This window comes from Magnolia sinica, chromosome 7, assembly GCF_029962835.1.
Source record: "Magnolia sinica isolate HGM2019 chromosome 7, MsV1, whole genome shotgun sequence".
NCBI lineage: Eukaryota > Viridiplantae > Streptophyta > Magnoliopsida > Magnoliales > Magnoliaceae > Magnolia > Magnolia sinica.
In genome coordinates, this window is record NC_080579.1 from 37,722,613 (window position 1) to 37,748,191 (window position 25,579).

Sequence of the window (25,579 nt, forward strand, 5' to 3'; positions counted from 1 at the left end):
AAACTCATTTAGGTCCTTGTGTAGGACTTATCTCCGACGGGAGTGTATGTAGGTTCTTGTGTAGGACCGCCATCGGACACGGGTGCGTACGTGTTAGTCTTCGTGGGAGCCTCTGGCGAGAGTATACGTAGGTCCTTGGATTAGGTCTGTAGTGGTTATTGGTTAGCCAATAAAAAACCAAGTCTCCGCAGGAGCCACCAACACAGGTGAAAACGTGCTCCACTAATACAAATGAATACATGTAGATAGTTGTGTAGGACCGCCGCCTACATGGGTGCGTACGTGGTCCATCGACACAGTTGTGTATGTGTGGGTTTGTGGTGAACCTGTAAAACCAATGTAAAGGTTAGAGGTGAACCTATTGGAAACCTCTGAGATAGTGAAATCCAGTACACTCGAGGAGAGTGCGTTCGCCGGGAGTGGAGTACGCAATTAGTCAAACTACCATATATCATTGTGTTTTCGATTGTGATTTGTGCACATTTCTATCTATAATTTTGAGTTGAGTTGTTGTATATGAATGCATGAATAGATTGTATGCTTAGTGTTCAACTCAATTGCACACACTTGATACATCTATCTCACAGACTAATTGCTCATATAATTGTATTATTTGTAGTTTATGTACTTGGACCCACTTGGCTTAGAAGCCTGTGTTAATTAATTTTAATTAACGCAAAATTTTAAGTGGCCTTATTAACCCTTCATAAGCTTCCGCGTAGCCTGGTGTTGTGTTAGACAACTGACGCAATTTCAATTGGTATCAAAGCGGGTTGCTTTTCAATGATTTAACCATCTAGAGTAAGAACCGTAGGAGCTTTATAATCATGTCTACTACGAGGGGAATACTGTTACACGACCATCTTATTTCGATGGCTCTAATTATGCCTATTGAAAGCCTAAGATGAGGGTATTCTTGAGATTCCTTAACCGTATGGTTTGGTCTATTGTTTAATAAAGATGGATTATGCCTATAGAACATATTGTGGTTGACGGTAGAAACAATTAGCACTCCCAAAGATAAATCCAATTGGAGTGTTGATGAGAGAGCTAGGTATGCCTATGACGCCAAAGCTCTCAATGTGATTCATTGTGTGGTTTCCCCCTATGAATTTAAACGTATTTGTACATGTGAAACAGTAAAGAAAGCATGGGACATCTTAAAAACCACCAACGAAGGAACTAGCACAATAAAGCGTTCCAAGCTTTAGCTCTTGACCACACAATTTGGAAATATTAAGATGGAAGAGTCTGAAACTTTCATAGAGTTATATAGTAAATTGAATGATATTTGTAACTCTATGTAGGGTTTAGGAGAGAATTCCAGAAGGCCATATATGTAGGAAAATACTTATTCGCCTCCAAAGTAACCTCAATAGAAGAGTGTAAAAACTTAGATGAGATGAAAGTATAAGAACTTGTAAGTTCCCTACATACATTTAAACTACACTTTAGAGAAGCTCCCTCTAGTAAGAAGAAACTCATTGCTCTTAAATCTTCACATAAGCACTCACATAGGCAAAAGAAAATTGAATCTGAAGATGATAGTGATGAGGAAGATAAGATGAGGAAATGGTTAAAAATTTTAAGAAATTCCTCAAGATAAGTAGAGGGAAAGATTGTGATAAAAATGGAAAATCTCTTGAACCTAAGTGTATAGGTAAACCCTTCAAGAAATCTAGAGAAATCCAACGTAACGACTGTGAGGGTTATGAACATGTTGCCTCCAAATTCACTAGCAAAGTAAGATTTAAAAAAATAAAATTTAAAAAAATAAAAAATAAAAAATAAAAATGCAAGGCTCTGGCAACAACATAAGAAGATACTGAGGAGTCCAATTCAAATTATAATTACTCTTATAGTGACGAAGACCTTGGGGATCTCTTAGAGTTTTAATGGCTTCCACCACAGCTCCTCTCTCTAGAGATTTGGGAGGAGATTCCGACCATAACACCTTAAAAGAAGAGGAATAAGAAGAATAGTCATCCTCCAATGAAGAAGATGAAGTTAGAGGAGATGAGGATTTGCAGGAAGCCTGTGACCATCTATACACCAAAAGTTTGGAGATTCTTAAAAAGTTGGGTTGAGTTAAGGAGGAAAAGAATCAATTGGTTAATGATCAAGAAAAAGTAAAATATGAGAATTTCTCCCGTGTGCAAGAAAAGGAAAATCTCAAGTTTGATTTGGATGAGACTTTATGGAGATATGCAGAGCTTGAATGTGAGCTTGAAACAGTTAAATTTATAAATCAAGGCATGAGGCAAGAGGTTAGCCAACTTTAATATCTTCTTACCAACAGCTAAGGTTGCCCAAAAGGACCAAGTAGGTAAATCTGTTAGTATGGGTAAACCTTTGGGGGAGAAGGGAGGTTTTGAACTTGATAGTCACATCTTTGCTACAACATTTACCCCAACGGCAATCCAAAGGGACTCATCTGCTTCAGGAAGTAGATCAAGAGCCTCTCATGTGTCATGCTTGTGGAGATGTGGAGCACCTGAAATTTGAATGTTTGATCTCTAAAAGGTCCCACTTCATCTAAGTCACAAACCGAATAGGTAAATATATCATGACTTAGAAATCAACACACCAATGGAGAAGCCCCCGTAGAGGATTGCCGGAAAAGGAGTTGCCAACCCCTCAAAAAATCTATAATCATATGAGGGTGTTGTTAAAATAGGTTGCCTTTTTAAATGAGAAAACTAGGAAATTGCTTAGTTGGGGCGGCAACAACTAGGGTAGGAACAACATACGAAAATCTCCTACCAAACATAGATCTCTAAATAGGAATTCATCTAGGAGAGAAGACCTTAGGGAAGAAAATCTCTCTCTCGAACATAGTCCGGGTCCTAAGAAATTCACACCCAAATGGGTTTTGAAGAGGAATAGGTGACCTTAGAAGGTCTACATGTGCTTATAGGAAAATCTGGGGATTTTAGCTTCATTTTCTCTTTACTTAGTTTAGCTTAAGGTGCTTTATGTTTTATTACATGCTTTGCTAAGCTATGATTGGTCATGTTGCTTGATAGGCATATCTTTTGAATGACCATAATATGCATGCTCCATGTTTTTAATGTTTATATGTACCCTACATTCCCTTGTTAATATGTGTTTATAGGTATATTTATGATTTATCAAGCTTTTATTTTTTTTGTGCTTAATTAGTATAACCATGGAATTGTCTCGTTGTCATTTACTGAGAAAAAAGGAAGAGAAAGATCAAGTCTCACCAAAACAAGTTGAATGTTATTTTGCAGGTTCTATTTGTTGTAGAGAATTGATGAAGTTAGGGGGAGCAATTGAGGAGGAGCATTGCAAGTGTTAATATGTCGAGTCTTGTATTTATGTTGAAAATCATTGCGATATTTGACATGTATTTTTTAGTTGTTTTGGTTTGTCATTGGTATGGACCATGACAAGGTCTAAGTTAGTTTTTGAGATGTAATTGACAAATGGAAAGATTGTAAGAGCACTTTTTTGCCAATCACGTGTGTCAGTGTGTTAGTGAGTCGATTGAGCCCATGGAGGTGAAGACCGAAGGCACATAAAGACTTGGAGTATCAAAGAGTTAAGAAATAGATAAATTGAGGTGCCTTGGTGACCCTAACCTTAGACCCCTTTAGGTCCAAAACAACCTTGGCCTCTATATGATCTATTCCCTAATAGGTAAACATTTGCTTGATCATCCCATAAGCCTTAGGAGCCTTTATTTGATCATGTCTAGTTAGGCTTTAGAGGTGCAAAGATGTTAATAAACAAACAACCCAAATCAACAGTCTTCGAGTAGATCTCGATCCTATCGACAGTCCATCAATGAGACTCGATTTGATCGAAGATGGCTACAATTGTCCAGCAAGCAAACTATGTAAATTCGGATTTTCTCGATTGAATCGAAGGATTGATCGATCCTATTGAATGTGCCGTTAAAGTAGCCGTTTTATAGCCGTTGCAAACCTTTTTCTATAAAATGGGCATTCGGACCTTGGACAAATTGATGAGTTTTAGGTGCAATTAGAGCCTAAGTGATTCCCCACTCATTATCCATCTCCTAGACTCTAAAGCAAAGAGATTCATGCCTTCTTATGATTAATCACTCTAATGAGCATTCTAAACTCCATTATAAAGGTGTTCATGTTTTCTCCCATTTTCTAGAGATAAGACACTATCCTATAGATAAATCCTTGTCAAAATTCTTTAGAATACACATCTAGGTGAATCCCCACTTGAAACCATCGCATAGTTGTATGAGATTCAACCTCTCCTATTACCTTGGCATCACAATAGGAAGATCGTTACCAGTAGCCAATTCGAAGAAGCGGAAGAAAATCAACTTTAAAGATTGGGAGAGCACAAGAGAAGTGGATTGAAGAGAAGAAGCATCTCAAGAAAGGCACATCGATGGGGCTCAATCAAACGAGTAAGGTTGTTGTTTTAGAGTCCATTTGATTTTGAGATTCAAACTCATCTAGGTCCTTGTGTAGTACCGTCTTCGGCAGTAGTGTATGTAGGTTCTTGTGTAGGACCGCCACCCAACACAGGTGTGTACGTGTTAGTCTCTGTGGGAACCTCCGGCGGGAGTATATGTAAGTCCTTGGATTAGGACCATAATGATTCTTAGTTAGTCGATAGAAAACCAAGTGTCCGTGGGAGCCAGTGATACAGGTGGAAACTCGTTCCACCAACACGGGTGAGTACGTATGAGTCTTTGTGTAGGACCGTCACCGACACGAGTGTGTACGTGGTCCACCGACACGGCTGTTTATGTGTAGGTTTGTGGTGAACCTGTATAACAATTGTAAATGTTAAAGGTGAACCTATTAGAGACCTCTGAGATAGTGAAATTTGGTACACTTAGGGAGAGTGCGTCCGCCAGGAGTGGAGTGGGCAATTAGCCGAACTAACATAATCCTTGTGTTTGCGATTGTGATTTGTGCACATTATTCATACTCATGAGTTGAGTTGTTGTTTATGAATGCATGTGCTTAGTGTTTAGCTCAATTGCACACACTTGAAATATCTATCTCACATAAACTAGTTGCTCATATAATTGTATTATTTGTAGTCTATGTACTTGGACCCACTTGGCTTGGAAGTATAAGTGTTAAATGTTTTTAATTGGCGCATATTTTTAAGTGGTCCTATTCATCCTCCCCTCCAGGACTTAGCCATAATTCTAAGCTCCGTAAGCTTCAAAGCAGCGTGGTTTGTGTTAGACAACTGACACAATTTTAATGCATGTAATGGTGAATCGGACCATTCTTTGATAAAGAATGTTGTTCGTCAATTTCACCTGTTGAGAGAATCAAATGGGCCCTAATTGAACACAAATCAAGCATGATTTTGTGAATTAGGGCCCATTGCATTGAAATACAACAAAAAGAAGATGAAAAACGTAAAAAAGAAAGTGAAGGTTTACCTTTCTTTCCAAATTTTCTCATAATGGCCCACTTCGCTTCGATTTGTTGAATCTCCCTCAAATCATTTGTTTTTATACCAAAATAGGTCTAGATCTAGCCTATAATGACTTTATATACTTCCTCCATGATTTAAAAGGAAAAAAAAAAAAAAAAAAAAGAGTAAACATTAATGAATTTTGGAACAAAAAAAAAAAGAAAAAAAGAAAAAAAGAAAAAAGGAGAATCAAAATTGGCCATTTATGGGTGTATCCAACTTGTACTGGTCTGTATCGGTGAGGATATGCCAGGTATCGGCCGATTTGGCCCCATATCGCGTATCGTATCAAGCCAATACAGATACAATACGGTTGTATTGGCCAATACGATACTGATATTGAAAACTATGGTCCATCCTCTGAGGTTGCCAGCCCATGCTTCTCTTTTCTTCTTCATTTGAAAGGGTATTGGCCACCTTATTATCCTTATCCTTGTTGCGCTATCACCAGTGCAGGCTTCTTCTGTACCTTCTGGAGTACCTCTGGCCCATACTTAGCATTTCCAATTTGAGTTTTCTTCTTTTGAAAGCCTGGCCTCCAGGCATTCGCTGCTGGCCATCACAGACTACATATCAGTTACCCTCACAAACGCAAAGCCATGAACTCAGCTAGATCATCTTACAGCCAGGACAACGACTTCCACCACCTTAGCATGCTTGCCAAAATCATACTGGAGATTCTGGGAGAGTGAATCCTCTGGATGGCAGTCAACAAATAACATTGCCGCCGAACCATCGAGCATGCATGATTAGTTTTGGATGATCTCCTGTGGGCCAGAATCCTCTCGATCATCTCCTGATTTCTTTTTCCTACTGCATGCCATCTTATGTGGGCAGAAAGAAAATGGATAAGGAAAGATTATATGCACAAATGAAACAACCCAACTCAACCACTTCAGATGCCTGTTGCAAACCTTGTCCGAAAATATTAGAAGAATCAGAAACGCTTCTTACGCTTATTTACCAAATATGAATAAAGATTCTTACTCATCTGAGTTAAAATTTTGCAAGCGACAGGTCACATCTGAGTCCCGAGTTCTCAAACCCAGGTAATTGGCAATTATGCATCAACATAGAGTCACAAAAGGCATTGAAACACCTACACTGATTGCTGTTGGTTTACAGAGATTTTCCCTTCCAAGTTCAAACCATAGTTACCAGACAGAAATGGATGGAGGAATAATGCAAGAAATGGATGCTTGAAAAGCCCATATTATGATGTTTGTTATGAAAATAAGAGTGTGAACAAATGAGGTAAAATGAAGTGAGGAACATAAAAATGTGCAGCGGGAAAAAGGTTCCTGGGTAACTATTGTTCAAACACATTGAGATATTGGTTAAAGCAGAAAATATGAAGAAACAGGGACCTTGAAAAGCTCTCAAGTAGCTTACAATATCAATAATAGACATTCAGCATGCAGGATTGAAATCTCCATACCATAAATAAATGCAGAGTTCCAAACAAAAGATTACCAGGAACATTCGAAGTATCAACTGTCTGCACTGTAGGTGGAGGAGCTGGAGGTGCCACCACTGTTTGTACCGGTGCTGGCTGGGTGGTGGGACTAGACGGTTGGACAGGACCTAGTCCAGGTCTTTGAACAAACCCTGGATTAGTCACTGGCATGAAACTCCTAGGTGCCGGGGTAGGTGCCATAACAGGAGGCAACTTGTGGACAGGAACTGGTCCCACTGGAGATGGACCGGCACCAAGTGAACCAGATCCAGGTGGTCCAGGTTGATATGCTGAGTTAGAAACTCCCTGCACCGACAATTAGAGGTTTTAAAAAAATATAAAAAATAAAAAAATCAGTCTACCCAGTCTGGGCACAGTGAAGGACTAAGTCTGAATGATTAAGTTTTAACAGAGAAACTGGAATATGGACCGGGTACAGCTGAGAACCCAAAGTTGGCTGCTGATATTGCTCCACATTTTTTAGCATAGGTGGTGTTGAAGGAATGAAGGGCCTCACTGCAGGCTGTGCGGAGACAGGCGATGGAGCAAAAGTTGTCTGACAGATATCCAAAATGTATTACTAGCAGCGAAAATAGTAATTGTTCATAAAATTAACAAAAAAATAGCAAACAGAACGGTACACAGGTTTCTAAGATAATGGTGCTCTTAAGTTTGTGTCAATTAAAGCATCATATATTTTTGAAGTGCAGTAGCTTTCTCTGAAATATCTAAAGTAAATAGAACCATCAATAAGGACCAAAATGGGGTGAAGATGAAAAACATCAGACCTAATGACTCCCTGGTTAGGTAAATAAAAAATATACTCGAGTTACTTTTAGACACCAAATAAAATGGAGATATGGAGAAAAAAAAATCTGTTTCTACAAGTAAACAAACATGATTTTGACCCAACAAATGAAAACATGACATTATAACAGTCCAATTTCACTAATTGTGGAGTATGATTCAATAGAGGAAACAAAAGACGGACCAAAAAAAAAAAAAAAAGAGGTAAGCAGCAACGATATTATGTGATTCCCGAGTAAACCCGAATGATTATTTGAAGTTTCCAAGGAAATAAGACCAAGTACGCGAATTACCGGTGGAACCTGAGGTGCCTGTGTTGGGACAAACATCTGGGGGGGTTGTGTTGGCTGAAGTGGTTGAGGGGTAATATATTCTGGGAACTGTGGTGTCTGCTGCATGGGTTGATATCCTCCCCCATACACAGCATTGGGTGGCTGTTGATAACTGTCACCATAAGGACTGTGTTGGACATTATGATGCTGATGCGGCGGCAACTGTTCCTAACATAAGGAACAAAGAGCAATGTCAAATGTTCGTAAACTGTGTCACTCACAATGAAGAAGCAGAGAGCAGAAGTAAACAGAAAGGATTTAAAATCTAAAAGAACGTATCTGGAACATTTTCTCTAGAAAAGAAGTACCTGATAATAATGCTGGGAGGCATCAGCTACACCAAACCTGGATTGACCTAGACTGTAACTGGAGTCTGTTTGGGTTTGAACATTATCTAAATGGGACGTTTTTGCTGCCTCTCTCTCTGCAAAAGCGCATTCAAATCATGATGCAAGTTGCACTTCTAAATTGCATTCAAAACTTGCTATGACCAAATTAATACAGAAAAAGAAAAGGAGCCTTAAGCTAGATTTTACAAGAACAACAGGATGCATCCACCAAGCAGAGAGGGAACCGAAATTAAGACATCAACAATTTAAGCATGATATATGGTATATGGAAGACTCCAATAATGATGGTAAAAGTATAGTCAAATAAACCGTGATGCAAAGTAGGCAATAGATTCGAGTGCAGGGAGTGTTTCAAAACGTCAACAGCTATAAATATATAGGAAGAGGGAGCAGAAGTTTGAAGCGCAATCCAAAGTAAGAGTGGCACCTGGGTAAAAGGTTTGTGTAACTATGGGCTATAGTGGAGATGAAGATGCTAATACAGTTGAATTTTATTGACAAATTTACATAGATTGAGATTTGAGTGTTTCCATTTGTTTGTTTGAGGCTTTTAAAGATGGAGCTGTTTGTTTCTTTTGTATACTTCCTTTAAATGTCAATGCTTAGACAATTGAAATTTACCTAAGAGGAGCCTTTGTTTGTTTCTCTAAATTTCCTGGAAACATCAATGTTTTTTTTTTTTTGTTAGCTTGTTAGTACACCCACTGTTAGTTCACACTTCACTGTTAGCCACCCCCTCATGGAAATGTTGTTGCCAATCAAACCCCAACTCCATCCCCCCCAAAAAGCATGTCTCCATAAGTGTGTATTTGTGTGAGAGGAGAAATGCTAATAGATGTGTATGACAAAGTGTGTGTTTGTGTTAGGAAAGGAGATATTTTAACTGTGCATATTCATCCCTTTGACCATAGACCTGATTCAAAGGATTTGAATTGTCTAATTGCACAAGTTTTAGGCCACGGCCAATAATCAGTGTGGGGCCAAAATATCTACATGAGAAAGTGTGCATTGTTACGAGGAGACAATATATGTTAATAGATGTGTTACATGTGTATATCCACCATTTGGCCATAGACGCAATCTTGACTGATCATCACCGCTAACGTCTGCTCATGGAATCAAGTTTTGGGTCAGGAGCACCATCAGTGCATTTTCCTTTGACCATGCCCTTCCAATTTTGGGTGTACCAAAATATTACAGATGGGATTGTTTTCAAGGTCCAATTTGTGAGAGTTTTGGGCTCATCATTCCATCCACATTTTGCAGGATGAGCCTGACGGCTCCACCGTGCATTGGTGATGCACATTTTATCCTATTGCATTACATCCACAGGCCCACAACCAATGGTCATCTTAAATTTAAAACATACCTAATCCACTGCATAGCACACACTTCCATTGGTTCTATGGAATTGCTAGAATTGTAGAGACCTGATGCATCATAACATGAATAGTTTCCTGGTGTACCCATTTTGTACAAGTAGATGGATAGATTGTTGATCCAGACCATTTCTCTAATTCAGCCCACCCTCAATGGGGGTGATCCCATACTCATTCAGTTGGAAAGATCATAACCATTAATATTTGGCCATTTTTCTAGACCTTTGTTGTAGTTTTGTATAAACCATCTATCTCTAGGCCCTCAAATTTGAAAAAGTTTTTTGGTGGACACCTGTCTACCATAGCACCAATAAGATCTATGGTCTGGATCATCGAACCATAGGCCACATGTGTACGACATGGATCGTGAATATTATTTCAGCAAACATCTACCAAATTGTTTAATTTTGCATTAAAAGTATTCTAGCAGTAGAAAGTAGAGAGATTGAAGGGGAAGAGGAAGAAAGAGAGAGAAGAAGAAAAAGTTTTAGGACAACAAGTTTTAGCCCAAAAGACTAACACGCACACATGCACACACGCACAAATTTTACATGAAAACTATCCTAAGAGCCGGAAAAGTAGAGAGATTGAAAGAGAAGATAAGAAGGAAAGGGATAGAAGGAGAATAGTATAGGGCAATAAGGGTAAACCCAAAAGAAAGACACATACGCATGCACACATACACACACACACACACACACACACATCGGAGAAACATATAGTGCTCCATGCGAGTATAAGGATAACATAAACTCACAATGCATATATTTTCTCATACTCACCCTAAGCTAGAGAATGGATATTGATCAACCCCAACTTGGAACACAAACAATGAAGATGATAAAACATGCATGCACGTGTGCGCGCACACATAGATCACTTGGAACACATAAAAAGAAGATGATGACACACGCATTAACATTAGAGAACATATAGTGCTCCAAAGGAGTAGACGGACAACATACACACAATAAATATTTTCCTCATGGTATCCAAAAATGGTTAACCCATTATAACGGTAACAGTGGGTACCGTTACGTGTTATGAGGTCGTAATAGTTGTTAATTATTATTATTATTATTATTATTATTATTATTATTATTATTATTATTATTATTTATTTTTATTTTTATTTATTTATTATTATTATTATTATTTTATTTTTTTTGTTGTTGTCGTGATGACTATTATGGCCCGTATCATGATGGTTACAATAGTAGCCGTTACAGCCACCATTACCTCTTTTTTTAAACCTTGATTTTCCTACACTTCCCCTCAAGCTGGAGCAAGGATATTGATAAGGTATTCCGTAACAGTAATGGTGGCCCATAACGGTCACCACTATCACCATTACAATATGGGCTGAAACAGCTGTTACGTTGTCTTTTTTATTGAAAAAACCCGAAAAAACTTTATTGAACCCATAATGGACTGTTACGGGGCCATTACGACCTTTGCGGGGAGCGTAATGAGCCGTAATGGGTCATTTTTCTGTAATGGCCATTATGACCCCATAACATGTAACGGTTGCCACCGTCACCTTCATGTAATAGCCTTTACAACACCATAAGGGCCGTTACAGCACACCATGTGGTGCAACCCGGTTATCGAGTCAATGATATCTTGATACCCATATTACAAAGAAATTTAAAAAGAATACGCACAAGAACAATGGAGTAGAGAGGAAGAGAACTTTTATTAATATTAACCTTTGCCGTTACAAAGTTTAAAGAAAAAACCACATTTAGCAAAAAAAAAAATATTCGAATTTGCCAACTCCTACACCAGTACCCCCTTTTATAGATCATAAAGAAATCATTGATTGAAATCTCTACAACTAAGAGAATCAATCACAATTTATTGCACCCTAATCTAATCTTTCTTCATATGGCAAAAGTATAAAGAAAAGCAAACATGGAAAGTAATCCCTAAATCTAGCCCATATCTTCAATCAAATCAATTACACCATCGCATCTTTAAATTAGACCCCCACATCTCTCAAACATAGTAAATTATAATCTCCAAATCTGTAAATAATCAGCCCAAAAATCAGCACATGTTGGGCCCACGATGGGCTATGGGCGTACATTATTTACCAGTAGGTTCTACAATGGGCCTAGATGGGTTGTGGGCCTACATCAATTATTGCCTCTAGGTAGAAAGAACTCGACTCCGACAAGTAGTAGAGGTCCGGATCCAATCTTTTCAGTTCGTCGCCCATGATCCATGTGCATTCAAAATAGGGCTTGTTCTTCCATTTCACCAAGTATTGCCTGTATTGGCCTCATCAAGTATTAGAAGTCTTCATTATCAACACTTGTTCAACTTTTTCATTCTCTCTTTGGGAGTAGTTTATCCATATCGATAATGGCTTCATTTTGTACGTCAGGTGCCTCATCATGGTACTTGAATAAGTCCGCCACATTGAAAGTCAGTGAGATATCTAAATCATCTGGCAACTCGATTTCATAGGCATTGTTACCCAACTTCTTGACTCAGCATGGACCAATCTTCTTAGACTTGACCTTATTATAAGCTCCCCTCAGAAACCTTTCTTTGCAGAGATAAACCATAACTAAGTCACCTTTGTTATATATCTTCTCACGTCGATGTTCATTCACAACTTCTTAGTAGTTGGTATTGTTGTCTTCAATCTTCTTTTTAATTTGAACTTGCAAGTCTTAGACATGCCTGGCAACATCTTTGCTGACTTGATCTTGTATCGGTAATGGTACTAACTCAAGTACAAGATGTGGACATCTCCCATTTACGATCGCAAATGGAGATTTTCCAGTAGTACGATTCACCGAGTTGTTGTAGGCAAACTCGGCTTGAGATAAAGCCAAGTCCCATTGGGATACGTTGTCACCTACGAGCATGGTGTGCCATAAAGGCCGTTACGTAAAGGTAATGGTGGCAACCGTTATACGTTACAAGGTCATAATGGCCGTAACAGCCGTTATGGAAAAAAAAAATGACTCATAATTGCCGTTAACGGCACGTTACGTCCCCTATAAAGGCCATAACAGCCCCGTAATTGTCTATTATGGGGCAAATACAGGTTTTCCATACTTTTTAATCAACATTACGGGGCAAATACATGTTTTTCAGGATTTTTTTTCAATTAAAAAAGAGATCGTAACGGCCGTTACGAGGGTCAGAACAGCTGTTATGACCCGTATCGTAAAGGTAACAGTGGTGGCCGTTACGGCCACCATTACCGTTATAGAACACCTTGCCTACAAGACTCCTTAAGAGGTTACCAAGACTCCTATTGACTACCTCAGTTTGGCCGTCCGTTTGAGGGTGATAAGCGTTATAGAATTGAACCTTTGTCCCTAATCGCTTCCATAAAGTGCACCAGAAGTGGCGCACGAACTTCAAATCATGGTCCGAAGTTATTATCTTTGGTACCCCATGAAGTCGCACAATTTCTTTGAAAAATATGTCAACGATACACATAGCGTCCATCGTCCTTTTGCATGAAATGAAGTGGGCCATCGTTGAAAAACGGTCCACCAAAATAAAAATCGAATTTGCTCCCCTTTGAGTCTTAGGAAGATCCAAAATGAAGTCCATAAAAATATCCGCCTAAGGCGTGACTGGAACAGGAAGCGGAAAATAAAGGCCGGTATTTTGCACATGACCTTTGGAAACTTGGCATCAATGACATCGTGCTATGAACCGTTCAATGTCACGCAGCATATGGGGCCAGCAGTATTTTTTCTCCACCATGGCCAATGTTTTATCCCTTCTGAAGTGTCCACCTATTCTTCTGTGTAGCTCAGATAGGATCTTTTCTCGAATCGATCCTTCAAGAATGCATACGCAAGAACCCTTGAATAGATATCCATCATGTGAGATGAATTCACACTTTGGATCTCGACCATCCACACATCTATCAAGTACTTTGCCAAAAACAAGTCCTCTTTGTATTGTTCTTTTAATGCCTTGAATCCAACGACATCTATTGCGAGAGTTCCTGGCAGAACCACTCTCCTACTCAAAGCATCCACCGCTTTGTTCTGGCTTCCAACTTTATGATGCAAAATGAAGGTATATTCTTAGGGCTATAAATGGGTTAGCGGACCCAATGGGGTACCTAGACCCGACCCAAATCCAACCCGTTTGTTAAATGGTATAGGTTTGGATCCAAGAATAGACTTAGTTGATAAACGGGTCTAGATAACCCTTTTAGTAAATGGGCGGGTCAAGTCTATGTTGCAAGGGACCCATCCAGACTCGAACCCGTCCAGACTCGGTTTTAAACCTGGTAAAAATGCTTGTGTACCTTGACAAGTAACATGGGAAAACAAGAAATCCACCCAATGTTCGACTGAGAATACGGGGCACCACGGAATCCAAATTGACATGCCGAAGATGGTGGGATTAGTGAATTAAGATGTATGCGGATTGCATGTGAAAGGCTTTTGTAGGAAGTTCCTACGTTGGGATGCCAATGGGGCCCACCTTGATGTTTGTGAGAAATATGCTTCGTCCAATCCATTTCGGCAGCTTAGTTTAAGACATGAGATCAAAAATGAGGTGGATAGAAAACTTAAGTGGGCCACGCGTAAGGAAACAATGGCATTGAACGACCACCGTTAGACCCGACCAGACTCGTTAGACCCGTTTGTAAGTGGATATGGTTCAGGGTCTAGATATCCCTAAACCAGACCTGTTAGACCCAAACTATTTATAAATGGATGTGACGTGGTTAACTCGAACTCGACCCAAACCCGCCCATTTAGTAAAAAGGTTTGGTTCTGAAATTTAAACCCATACCCATTTAGTAAATGGGCGGGGTTTGGTTTTAGCTAAGCCCAACCATTTACAACCCTATATATTCTTGTAGGAAAGTCGTCCACTTCGCATGACAAACACTCCGCTTCTTTTAGGAGTTGAGATATCTCAACGCCTCATGGTCCAAGTATAAAATAAACTTCTGATGAATTGAGTAATGTCCCCAATGTTGCAGCGCCTAGACCACTACATAGAACTTGAGATCATATGTAGAGTAGTTCTTCCGTGCATCATTAAGCTTCTCGATAAAAAAGTGATCGGCTTTCCTTCCTGACTCAACACCGTGCCAATGCCAACATTTGAAGATCGCTTTCCACTTCAATGACTTTATTGAAGTTTGGAAGTGCAAGAACTAGAGCTTCTATCATCTTCTTTTTTACGGCACCAAAACTTCGATCCGCCACTTTAGTCCATTTAAACTTGCCTCAGCGCATGCAATCGGTGACAGATGCAATAATGGTGATAAAATTCAGGATAAATCTCTGGTAAAATGTCACCAAGCCATCGAAAGAATGAACCTCTGAAAGGGTTCGTGGGGCGGACCACTCCATAATTGCCTTGATTTTCTCTTGATCCCTTCTGCAGACACAATATACCCCAAAAACACAACACCATCGACAAGGAGCACTTATTTAAGTTAACAAATTGTGACTCGTTCCATAGTACATCAAATATTTATCGTAAATGATCAAGATGAATAAATGCATCAAGACTAAAAGCAAGAATATCATCAAAATATACAACTAAGAATTTTCCCATAAAATGGCAGAGTACCTCTATCATCAGCTTCATGAAAGTGCTTGGCGCATTTAAAAGGCCGAATGGCATGATAAGCCACTCGAACAATCTGTCTTGATTCTTAAATGCGGTTTTCCACTCGTCCCCGGGCCGGGCCTAATACGTATTTGATGATATCCATTGCACGGGTCAATCTTTGAAAAGACCTTTGCTCCATTCGACATGTCTAGCATAATAGGAAACGGTACTTGATAGTAATCCGGTTGATCGCACGACTGTCCATGCACATCCTCCAAGATCCATCCTTCTTAGGGGTTAATAATACAGGAACAACACACAATGACATGCTTTCCCGAATTAAACCCTTCTTTAGTAACTCAGTAACTTGTCAGTGGAGCTCGGCATGTTCAGCTAGGCTCATTCAGTAGTGCACCAGATTCGGTAGACTCGAACCTGACACTAAATCAACATGGTGTTGAATGTTCCTCATAGGAAGAAGTCCAGTTGGAAGTTCTTCAGGGACCAAGTCTTTATGTTCATGAGGAAGCCCATATATAGGAGGCAGAACATCTGTCTATGTTGTGTCTTTTTTAGCAACTAAGACATGGATGATATCAGACCCCTTGCTTTCCTCTTCAAATTTCTGCGCACTAAGTGATTTTTTTACCCTATTCTATATTGGATTTGGGTGTTAGGAGATGTTTCATAGGGTGCAATGTGATATTAACACCATATTTTACGAAGGAATAGGTGTTGGCCCAAGTCGTGTGCACCATATCTCGATCCCACAACCACGGTCTCCCTAAAAAAATGTGGCATGCCTTCATGGGGATCACGTCACACCACAAATCATCCTTGTACTTAGATCCAATAGAGAATGAAACTAAGCACCTGGAGTTAGCAAAAACTTCTGCTCCTTTCTTGAACCAACGAATCTGATATGGTCATAGATGCTTATGTTTTTTAATTTTTAATTTGTTCACCATTTCTTGTAAGACAATGTTCTCACTACTCCCTCCATCTCTATCAAAATGGTGCATATCTTCCCACCAAAAGTACAAGTGGTGAGAAAGATATTGTGTCACAACCATCGCCCCTCATCAACCATTTGAGGCATCGATAGCATAGTCTGTTGGATAACCAACAACTCTTCCCTATCACCATACACATCTGCTGCATCTTCTCCAATAAGCACCTCATCTTCATATGCATAGTCTTCATATTATGTGTCATCTTCAAATTTATTTTGCATGCAGTCGAGACTGTCTTCAACGTATTCTCCTTCCTCAACCAAATTTACTTTAATTGTGGACTGATGTTTAGGACAATGAAATGAACAATGTCCCAGTTGCCCACACTTGAAGCATTTTTTATTTTTATTTTTTTTTTACACACACGCACACACCCCACACACTCATGTTGGTGGAATTTCACCACCTATGAGTACTTGAACCCTTGACCGGGTGTTGAAACTCCTAAGAGTCTACCACCCGAGCAAGAGTAAGGACCCATACACACACTTGAAGCATGTGAAATGAGTGTTGCTTTGTACCATTTTGGGTGCATTAGCCCCTCTTCTATAACGACGTTCCCCCAAGTTAGGGCTTGGCTTTATCATCGGACTTGGCCCATTGTCCCTCGGCCTATGAGAAGCCCTACGGTTGCCTTAAGTGGAAAGTTAGCATATTGCCCCATCATCGATGACGGCCCTTGTGGGGCACCAAATCATCTCCTAAGTCCCCAATTAATTATCTCATCAGCATTCAACGCAAGTGTATATGCATCGGACATTTTAAAAATATATTTGCAAGTCAATTCATTTCAGATATCTGGGTTAAGACCATTAAGATATCTTGAAATCTTTTATTCTTTATACTCATGAAACCCTACCCGTGATGTCAAGGCATGGAACTCCTTGGTATATTCATTTACCAATTTGTTCCCTTAACATAGATTGTGACATCTTTGATAGAGGTCACGAGCATAAGTTACAGGTAAGAACTTCCCTTTTAACTTCATTTTCATCTTTTCCTGGGAATTTATTTTATCCATACCGTGACGGATTCGTTCGACTTGGAGATCATCCCACCAAGCAAACACATGACCAGAAAACTTCATAGCTATTACCTTCACCTTCCGATTATATGTGACTTCCTTATACTCGAACACTTTTTCCACCTTGCTCAGCCAATCAATGAAGTCATCTACATGCAACCGGCCATAGAATTCCAGAAATTTTACCTTAATTTAGGCTCTCTATCATGTTCCAACAATCAAAGGATTTGATCATTAGTGTCTTCATAAATCTGGGCCGCTCGTAGTTGGTTAGGACCTTGGTGGGGAGCTCCACCTACGTGCCCACATGCTCCAACTACGGTCTTCGGATTTTCTCTACGCTAGAGCTCCCCCACTTGATTAGTGAAGTTGCCTATCACATGCATGAGTTGATCTACTTGCTCTGTGAGTGTGTGGATCAATTGGGTTACTTGCACAAACTAATGCAGGGGCATTTTCACACGGGGCTCAAGTGAGGTGGCCTGTGGGATGCAAGGGCACTCTCAAGGTGGGCGCCCGTGTGAGACGGGTGGCTCGTGTGAGGCGGGCCCCACCTGTGTGAGGCAGGTGGCTCGTGTGGAGTGGAACCCATGTGAAGTGGGGCCAAGAGGGGGGTTCGGCCGAGGTCCTAATCCATGGGATGTGGGGCCTGGGATATAAGATAAAGGGATTGATTCATCATGCTCTATCAGTTCGAGCTTTTAGAGCAAGTGGTTAATTGTCCTGCATCACAAACTCTACCTGTGTCACCTCCTCTGAAGCCATTAGAGGATAATGTAGAGTTTACGGCATGTTTTTCTGTAACAGCCGTTTCGACCCCGTAACACTTAACGGCCGTTACGTAACCGATTTTCAATACCCTGCCACTACCCCCTTTTATAGGTCCTAAAGAATTCCATGATTGGAATCTCTACAACTAAGAGAATCAATCATGATATATTGCACCCTAATCTAATCTTTCTTCATATGGTAAAAGTATAAAGAAAAGCAAACATGGAAAGCAATCAAATCCCTAAATCTAGCCCATATCTTCAATCATATCAATTATGTAACCGATTTTGAATACCATGCCACTACCCCCTTTTATAGGTCCTAAAGAATTCCATGATTGGAATCTCTACATCTAAGAGAATCAATCACGATATATTGCACCCTAATCCCTAAATCTAGCCCATATATCTTCAATCATATCAATTAGGGGGGGGGGGGGTGTAAATTATGATCTCCATATCTGTAAATAATCAACCCAAAAATCAGCACATATTGGGCCTACGATGGGTTATGGGCCTACGTTATTGACGGATCCTACAATGGGCCTACATCACCATGGATATCGATCATACCCAGCTTGGAAACTTCAAAGAAGATGATGACGATCAACATGGGTCCCACTCCCCCTCAAATACAACATAGAGGTGTACAAGATCGTCAATTGTTGCTTGCTTGTACATTAAGATTTTGTCATCACCGTCATTCACATCCCAAAGCCCCACCATGACATGCACAACACTACACAATAGATAAGTGAACTACTCTCATGACAATTGAGAGATGGACTACACCCACAACAACATGTGACGACACATGCAACATTGTGTTAAGTGAACCACACCCACAACCATTGTTCGAGTTATCCCCAATATTATCGAAATGTCTTCGATATTATCTTTATCTTTAGCCCGACGATACTGATAACACCTGTAGTATAAAAGTTCCAAGTGTCAACAATGTATGGCGAAGTACTGCCAACATATCGATATTGCCAATATTTTCAACTTTGTAAATTCCAAGTGTCACTTGTTGTCAAATCACCACTTTCTCTAAAAACTCAAGCCGTTAGGGGATGGCATATCAATGTATATCAAGGGACTCTAACTCTACCCCGCAAGTACAGAGTGGAACTCCGCATGGGAACATACTAAGCAAGGGTGGAGGGTCACTCACAACTCACACCATATATGGCCCCCCGTGGGAGAATATATTAGAGAGGCATATTTGCTGCTCCCACAATTCAAACACTTGAACAATCGCTCTGATACCATGTCAAATCACCAATTTCTCTAAAAGCTCGAGCCATTAGAGGATGGCATATCAATGTATATCAAGGGACTTTAACACTTGTATTGCTAATGTATCAATATCGCTAACGTATTGCCAATATTTTGGACTGTGTAAATTCTAGGTGACGCTTGTATCACAAGTCTATCAGTGATATTTCAATAATATCGCCAATTTATTGATATCACCAAAAATTGCTTATTAAAAAAAATTCGTTTCAAAATTTTTTATGGGCACATGGTTGTATGCAGTGTTCAATTTGTCGTGGATAATATTGATAATATCTCGATATTATCATTATCACAACATGTGTGATATCGAGACTACAATATTTCGTTTCCTCTCTAGTTGTTGATGATTTCTTGGAAAAACATCATGTGTTGTCTATATTTTGCAATATCAATGGATGTTTAGATGGAAGGTTGGATGGATGGTTGGGAGGTTAGATGGGATGGATGGGATGGTTAGACTGATTTCTTATGACGACACATGCTTTTAGGCCCCCATTAAATGGAAACTTATTATGTATGCATTCTTTTTGCAATTTTTTTTTATTCCTAAATATGCAAATGTGTATTTTAACATCTCCTGAAGTTCCACTAAAATTTCCAACATTTTTCCTATGTTTCCCCGCATTTCTAGTTATCAACGATATCGATATTGTTTCCATATCCCTAGGCAACGGAACTTGTAGCGATATCGATACTTCGAATACTGCCCACAACTGATAACAAAAGCCTAAAAAGTAAGAAATGATTAATGGAAAAGGAAAGCTTCAATGTCTATAGAAATCCTATGTGTCAGGTTTTTTTTTTTTTTTTTTAAGATAACTTCAATTTTATTGAAAAGAGAAAAGCGAAACAAGAAAAGAAAAGAAAGAAACAAAGGAGCAAACTGCTGAGCTAGCATTACGCCATACAGTTTAGTGCAAACGTGTGTCATCGTAGAATTCGAGTACGAGAGTAGAGGTAGCCTTAACAAGGATGAGGAAAGGGGAGGTTGTGGGGAAAGAAGATATAACTATGGAATTGTGTAAGATTTTGGGCAATGTCGGAATAGTTTAGTTTACTCTTTTGAATACAGTCTTACATACACAGAAAATGCCAAATGAAACCATCTTAATAGCTATCTACAAGAAAGCAAAAATAAAAACAAAAAGGAGATGCACAACTATAAAGGAGATCAAACTTATGTGTTGCAATATGAAACTCTAGGGGAGAGCATGGTGCAACAAAAAATAAGACAAAAATAATAATAATTATTAAAAATTAAAAATTAAAATTAAAATTTAAAAAAAAAAGAAAAAAAAAAAAAAAAGAAATAGAAAAACAATTGAAGCTACTTTTCCACTTAAAAATTGATGAAAACATATAGAGAGCGGAATAGTCTATAAATGATTGTTATAAACCTGGTGAATGTATAGAATAGAGTACCTAGGGAGCTCATATTGTTTATAGTGAGGAAAGGGGTCCCAAGAGAGTAAATAGACATCATTAAAGATATGTACGAAGCTGTCCTTATAGGAGTGAGAATGGCCTAAGATATGTACGAAGCTGTCCCAACAGCAATGTCTTCATCAAGGGTCCATATTAAGCCCTTACCTCCAAACACTTGGTTCTATAGAACTTCTAATGTGCAGGATGAGATCCCTTGATGTACATTGTTTGTGAATGATGTGGTGTTGGTCAGCTAGCCTAGGAAGAAGCGAACAATAAATTGGAGGTTTGGAGGAACGCTCAAGAATCTAAAGGCTTGAAAGGTTAGTAGAACCAAAATGGAGTATTTGGAATGCAACTTTAGTAGAGTAGTTACAGAGGTGAGGCTTTACTTAAAATTGAGATTGAAGAGGATGTTTCCTATATATACTTACCTAGATTGCTGAAGTGGAGATGTGCCTATAGAGTGTTATGTAAGTGCCACATCCAGATGAAACTCAAAGGTTTAAAAGACAGTTATTCAAGCAGGTACACTATATAGGGCAGTGTTGGGCAGTTGAATCACATCGTGAGCAAAGATTGATTGCTACAGAGATAAAGATGTTGAGAAGAGTTGCGCGTGTGTGTGTGTGTGTGAAGATAACTAGCAAAATGAAGTCATCCACGGCAATAAGTCCAAATAAGAGAATAGTGAAGAGCATATTTCGATGGTATGGTCAAGTGCAACTAGGGCTGTAAATGGTCGGGTTTGGGGCGGGTTTAGCCAAAACCAGACCCGTCCATTTACTAAATGGGTCTAGGTCCAATTTTAGACCCAAACATTCTTACTAAATGGGCAAGTCTGGGTCGGGTTTGAGTCCACCCATCAGATCCATTTATAAATGGGTCTAGGTCTGGTAGAGGGAGTGATGCAGGACATGAAATTAAATATGAAATGTAAGAAATCAAGCTTGTGATTATACCAATTTTAAACAGTCACAAAATTCGACATCCTACATACTCTCAAACATTCAAAAAGGGGAATCTATGTGGATCCAAGCCTACACAACTTAAGGGCTATATTAAATAAAATTATAAGACAAACAAGCCCAAAGGAGTTTAAGAATCATCCATTCTTGCAAAAGATTGTTCTCAACTCAAGAGATTCACTAAGTTTCAATTTGGGGGGAAATCTAAGGTTTGAAAATTGGGGATAATTGGGATTTGGGACTCTTTAGGGTTAGGGATTTGGATTGAGGGGTTTTTTTTTTTTTTTAGTCAAAATAGAAGGAAATAGAGGAAAAAGATAAGTTGGGATGAGCCACGCACGCTGGACAGCAGAGGGGCCTGGATGCACGTGTATGACAAGTCGTCCGCACATGTGTGTGGGGCCCACAAAGTCAAAAATTGACTTCTGGGCCAGGATCGATCCATCACAAGGCGTGTACGTATTACTCTGCCGAAGTTTCAGCCCCTCAGATGGGCCAAAATCTGAAAATATGCTTGTGCACTGTTGTAAGAGAAAACTTGGATACGAAAGTGGGTGAATCTGAAGGTGGACGGGGTGTAGAGGGTGATAGATGTGGTGCGTAAGAAGGTGGAGATAATTTGGAGCGGATGTGGCTTCGCACCACGGTAGTTGGTCTTTTGAGGAAGGGAGAGCTTCGCACCCAATTCAATTCTTCAACCCAAAGAGAGGAAGAAACGCAGGAATTTTTATTCATAAAATATCATTACCATACCTACATAGGATTGTTATATTCATAAGAAAACCCTAAACCAAAAAAAGACAGAATTACCCTTGCGCCATGTGCGCGCACTAAACCAAAGCTAAAGCGAATAAATACCAATCTAAGCAATCAAAGCCATTCATGAAGTTTCTAATAACAAAAATAGTCAAAACTCAAAATCCTATATCATCAAAAGTAGTGGGTCACGATCATGAGATCCGATGGTAGAATCTATATGATGATCGGGTCCACTCCAATGCTCCATAACGCAGCCCCCTAATTATGAGGCCCTCCAAAGATGTCGTCGTCGATCCAAATCGAAAGTGGAGCCCGCCTTCTCCTCGAATACGTGCATAGAGAGGGGGTGTGCATGATGTCTCCATCAGGGAGATCCACCCGGACCTATTTAAAAATGGGTCGGGTCCAACAAATCTCGTTTTCCCATATTACTTGTAAAGGTATGCAAGCATCTTAACCGGGTTTTAAAACCGGGTCTGGACGGGTCTGAGTCTAGATGGGTCCCTTGCAACATAGACCCAACCTGCCCATTTATTAAATGGGTACGGGTCGGGTCGGGTTGGGTCGGGCCTAATATAAAGCAAACCAGATCTAGAGTCCTAGACCCATTTAACAAAGACCCATTTAACAACTGGGTCTGTTCTTGGACCAAGACCCGTACCATTTAACAAACAGGTCGGGTCTAATGGGGTTGGGTCTGGGTACCCCATTGGGTCCGCTGACCCATTTACAGCCCTTAGTGCAACTAAGACTGAAGAAGAATCTGATAAGAGGGAGCATTTATAAAGATTGAAGGGCCTAGGAAGAGGATGAGAGGAACAACTATAAAAGGGCTTGGGCGGACGTGATGAGAAGGGATGTGAAGGTTTGTTCACTGTCAAGAATAGGATCTTCAATATGATTAACTTGAAAAACATGATTAGTAAATCTGAACCCAAATAGCTGGGACCAGGCAATGATGCTGAGATCTAGATTTTTTCAAAAAAAAAAAAAAACTGTATCAAAACCATACAAGTAATATAGACATTATACTGGAATAAATTTTATTTTCCCGACAGTGGTGTTAATGTGACTGACACATGTCAAACACAGCAAAGCTTTTTGGAAGTGTTGTTTACTTGTAACATAGCTTAGCAGGGATGTTTTAAAACATCACGACGATATCATCAATTGTGAAGAAATCTCACAAGATTTTCCTGGAAGAAGGGAGCAACATAGAGAGGATCAACAACATAATTAGAAACCATGATCAGGAAGACATAATGAAAAGCTGGTGAAACAAGTTCCATCCCTCCCTATCAACAATATCAATAGAAACCACGTCCCCACCTCAATTAAACAAAGATTAGGTGAAATATAAGCGTTGCAAACAATCTAAGAGCTCTTCCTTAACCAAAGAGTACAAGAGCCCTCCCTGAATTAACCACAGAGTAGAAATATCTAACATAAGAGTAGAAGAAATGTAATGTTGGAAACTATCTAACAGAAAATACATTCCAATACAGAAGTGAAGGGCCAACGAAAGCCCCTACAATCACTAACATAGTTCAACAGGTGTTTTCCTGCTTCCTATGGAAACTCTAGAAAGAATTCTAAGTGCAAAGGAAGTTCTCTCAAACTTCCATGCCACTCTATCCTATGGGAACCAATAAAGATACCAACAGCCAAAGTTTTGCACTACAAAAGGCCTGCAGAATTTTCGTATGAAGTCTAAATATACCCAAATATGAACTGACATTAAGAAAAGTATATTTTAGGACTTGTGACAATTAGAATGGCATGTATATTTCAAAATGCCTACTTTAAGTCCACGTTTAAATTCTGTGGTGCTGAAAAAAACAAGAACTAAAAGCCAGCCATGAGACCATTTAACTGTCTTGCAAGAAGCAGGACGGGGGGAAAAAAAAGCAGCAGCAGCAGCAGCTAGGATGATGCCTTCAGCATGCTAGTGCTGCTGCCTATTGTTTTGGTAGGTTACTTATACCTTTTGTTATAGGAAATGAGGTGTGCTAGGTGGCATCTGAAACAGTTAGAAAGAAGACAGATCAGAAACATTACCACCTTCAGCAGAGAGAGCTAAGCGATCTCGTAAGATAGTAAGTTCATGAGAAGATTCCTCTGATCCCAGAAGTTTCAAATACTCCATTGCAGTTGTTAGAAGCCCTTGGCTAGCTAACAGTTCAGCATAGTTCCCTACAAGCCTGGATAAAGATGCACTAAGTCGCTTCTGTCCAGATGCTAAAGCAAGGATAATTGTCTTTTCCATTAAATCCTGCACAAATAGATAACCACTGTCAATATGCTAGTTAGATTACATAAGGTATATTTCCATGAAAGCCTAACCATAAAATATCACCTGGAGAAGATCAACATAGCTTCTCCCCTCATGCTCAGAGTTCAGACTCCGTGACCAAATTGCTACTGTTTTTTCAATATTTCCAGCACAGATGTAGCAGATAGTCGCAGCTAGTGTATTACCAGCAACCATCAATCTCAAGGCCAGAGTGTCACACAGAACAGTCCATTCCTCCTTTTGTGCAAACTGTTTAGAAATAATAACCAAAAAATGAAAAGAAGAAAGGAAAAAATCACTAAGATCATCAAGTGGTACGGAAGTTAACCTGCAGCAAGATCATATTCCACCATATGATGATTATAAAAATGATACTAATGGATATCACCTAATATAACAAAGAAGACTAAAGGAAAGCATGCGATTAACAATCTCAAAGTTAGATACATGTGTTTTTTTCTTTTTTACAGAGGTGTGTGTTCGTGCGCAAGTAGGATGGAGTGATATAACAGCATGGATGACTATGTGGGTTCCCACCAAAACTTTACTCATTTAATATGAGTAAAACACTTCTGTGGATTGAATTCCCTCTTTGTCGACTTTTCTCTCATATAGAGAAAAGAGGAAATGCAATTTCTTTGACCATGTTGAAGATCAAATCACTAAAGCTTGTATTTGAGTGTGGATCAAGAGACCA

At 39.5% G+C, this 25,579-nt stretch overlaps 1 protein-coding gene across 9 annotated transcripts in view; it reads right to left on the bottom strand.

Moving 5' to 3' along the window:
- The window catches only part of LOC131251296 (protein transport protein SEC31 homolog B), a 100,109-nt gene that overhangs the window by 13,832 nt on the left and 60,698 nt on the right, over window positions 1-25,579 (bottom strand). For 6 of the 9 annotated variants that reach the window (XR_009173724.1, XR_009173723.1, XR_009173722.1 and 3 more), the window contains exons 15-20: window positions 24,946-25,131; window positions 24,648-24,861; window positions 8,352-8,467; window positions 8,005-8,211; window positions 7,335-7,460; window positions 6,922-7,210 (exon numbers count right to left, since the gene is read on the bottom strand). Coding sequence is in view for 6 of the 9 variants with exons in the window: in XM_058251925.1 (XP_058107908.1) it covers window positions 6,922-7,210; window positions 7,335-7,460; window positions 8,005-8,211; window positions 8,352-8,467; window positions 24,648-24,861; window positions 24,946-25,131 (1,138 nt within the window). In the remaining 3 variants the exon portion in view is untranslated. The remainder of the gene's footprint in view (window positions 1-6,921; window positions 7,211-7,334; window positions 7,461-8,004; window positions 8,212-8,351; window positions 8,468-24,647; window positions 24,862-24,945; window positions 25,132-25,579) is intronic. The other 3 variants (XM_058251929.1, XM_058251928.1, XM_058251927.1) reach the window with 3 other exon arrangements.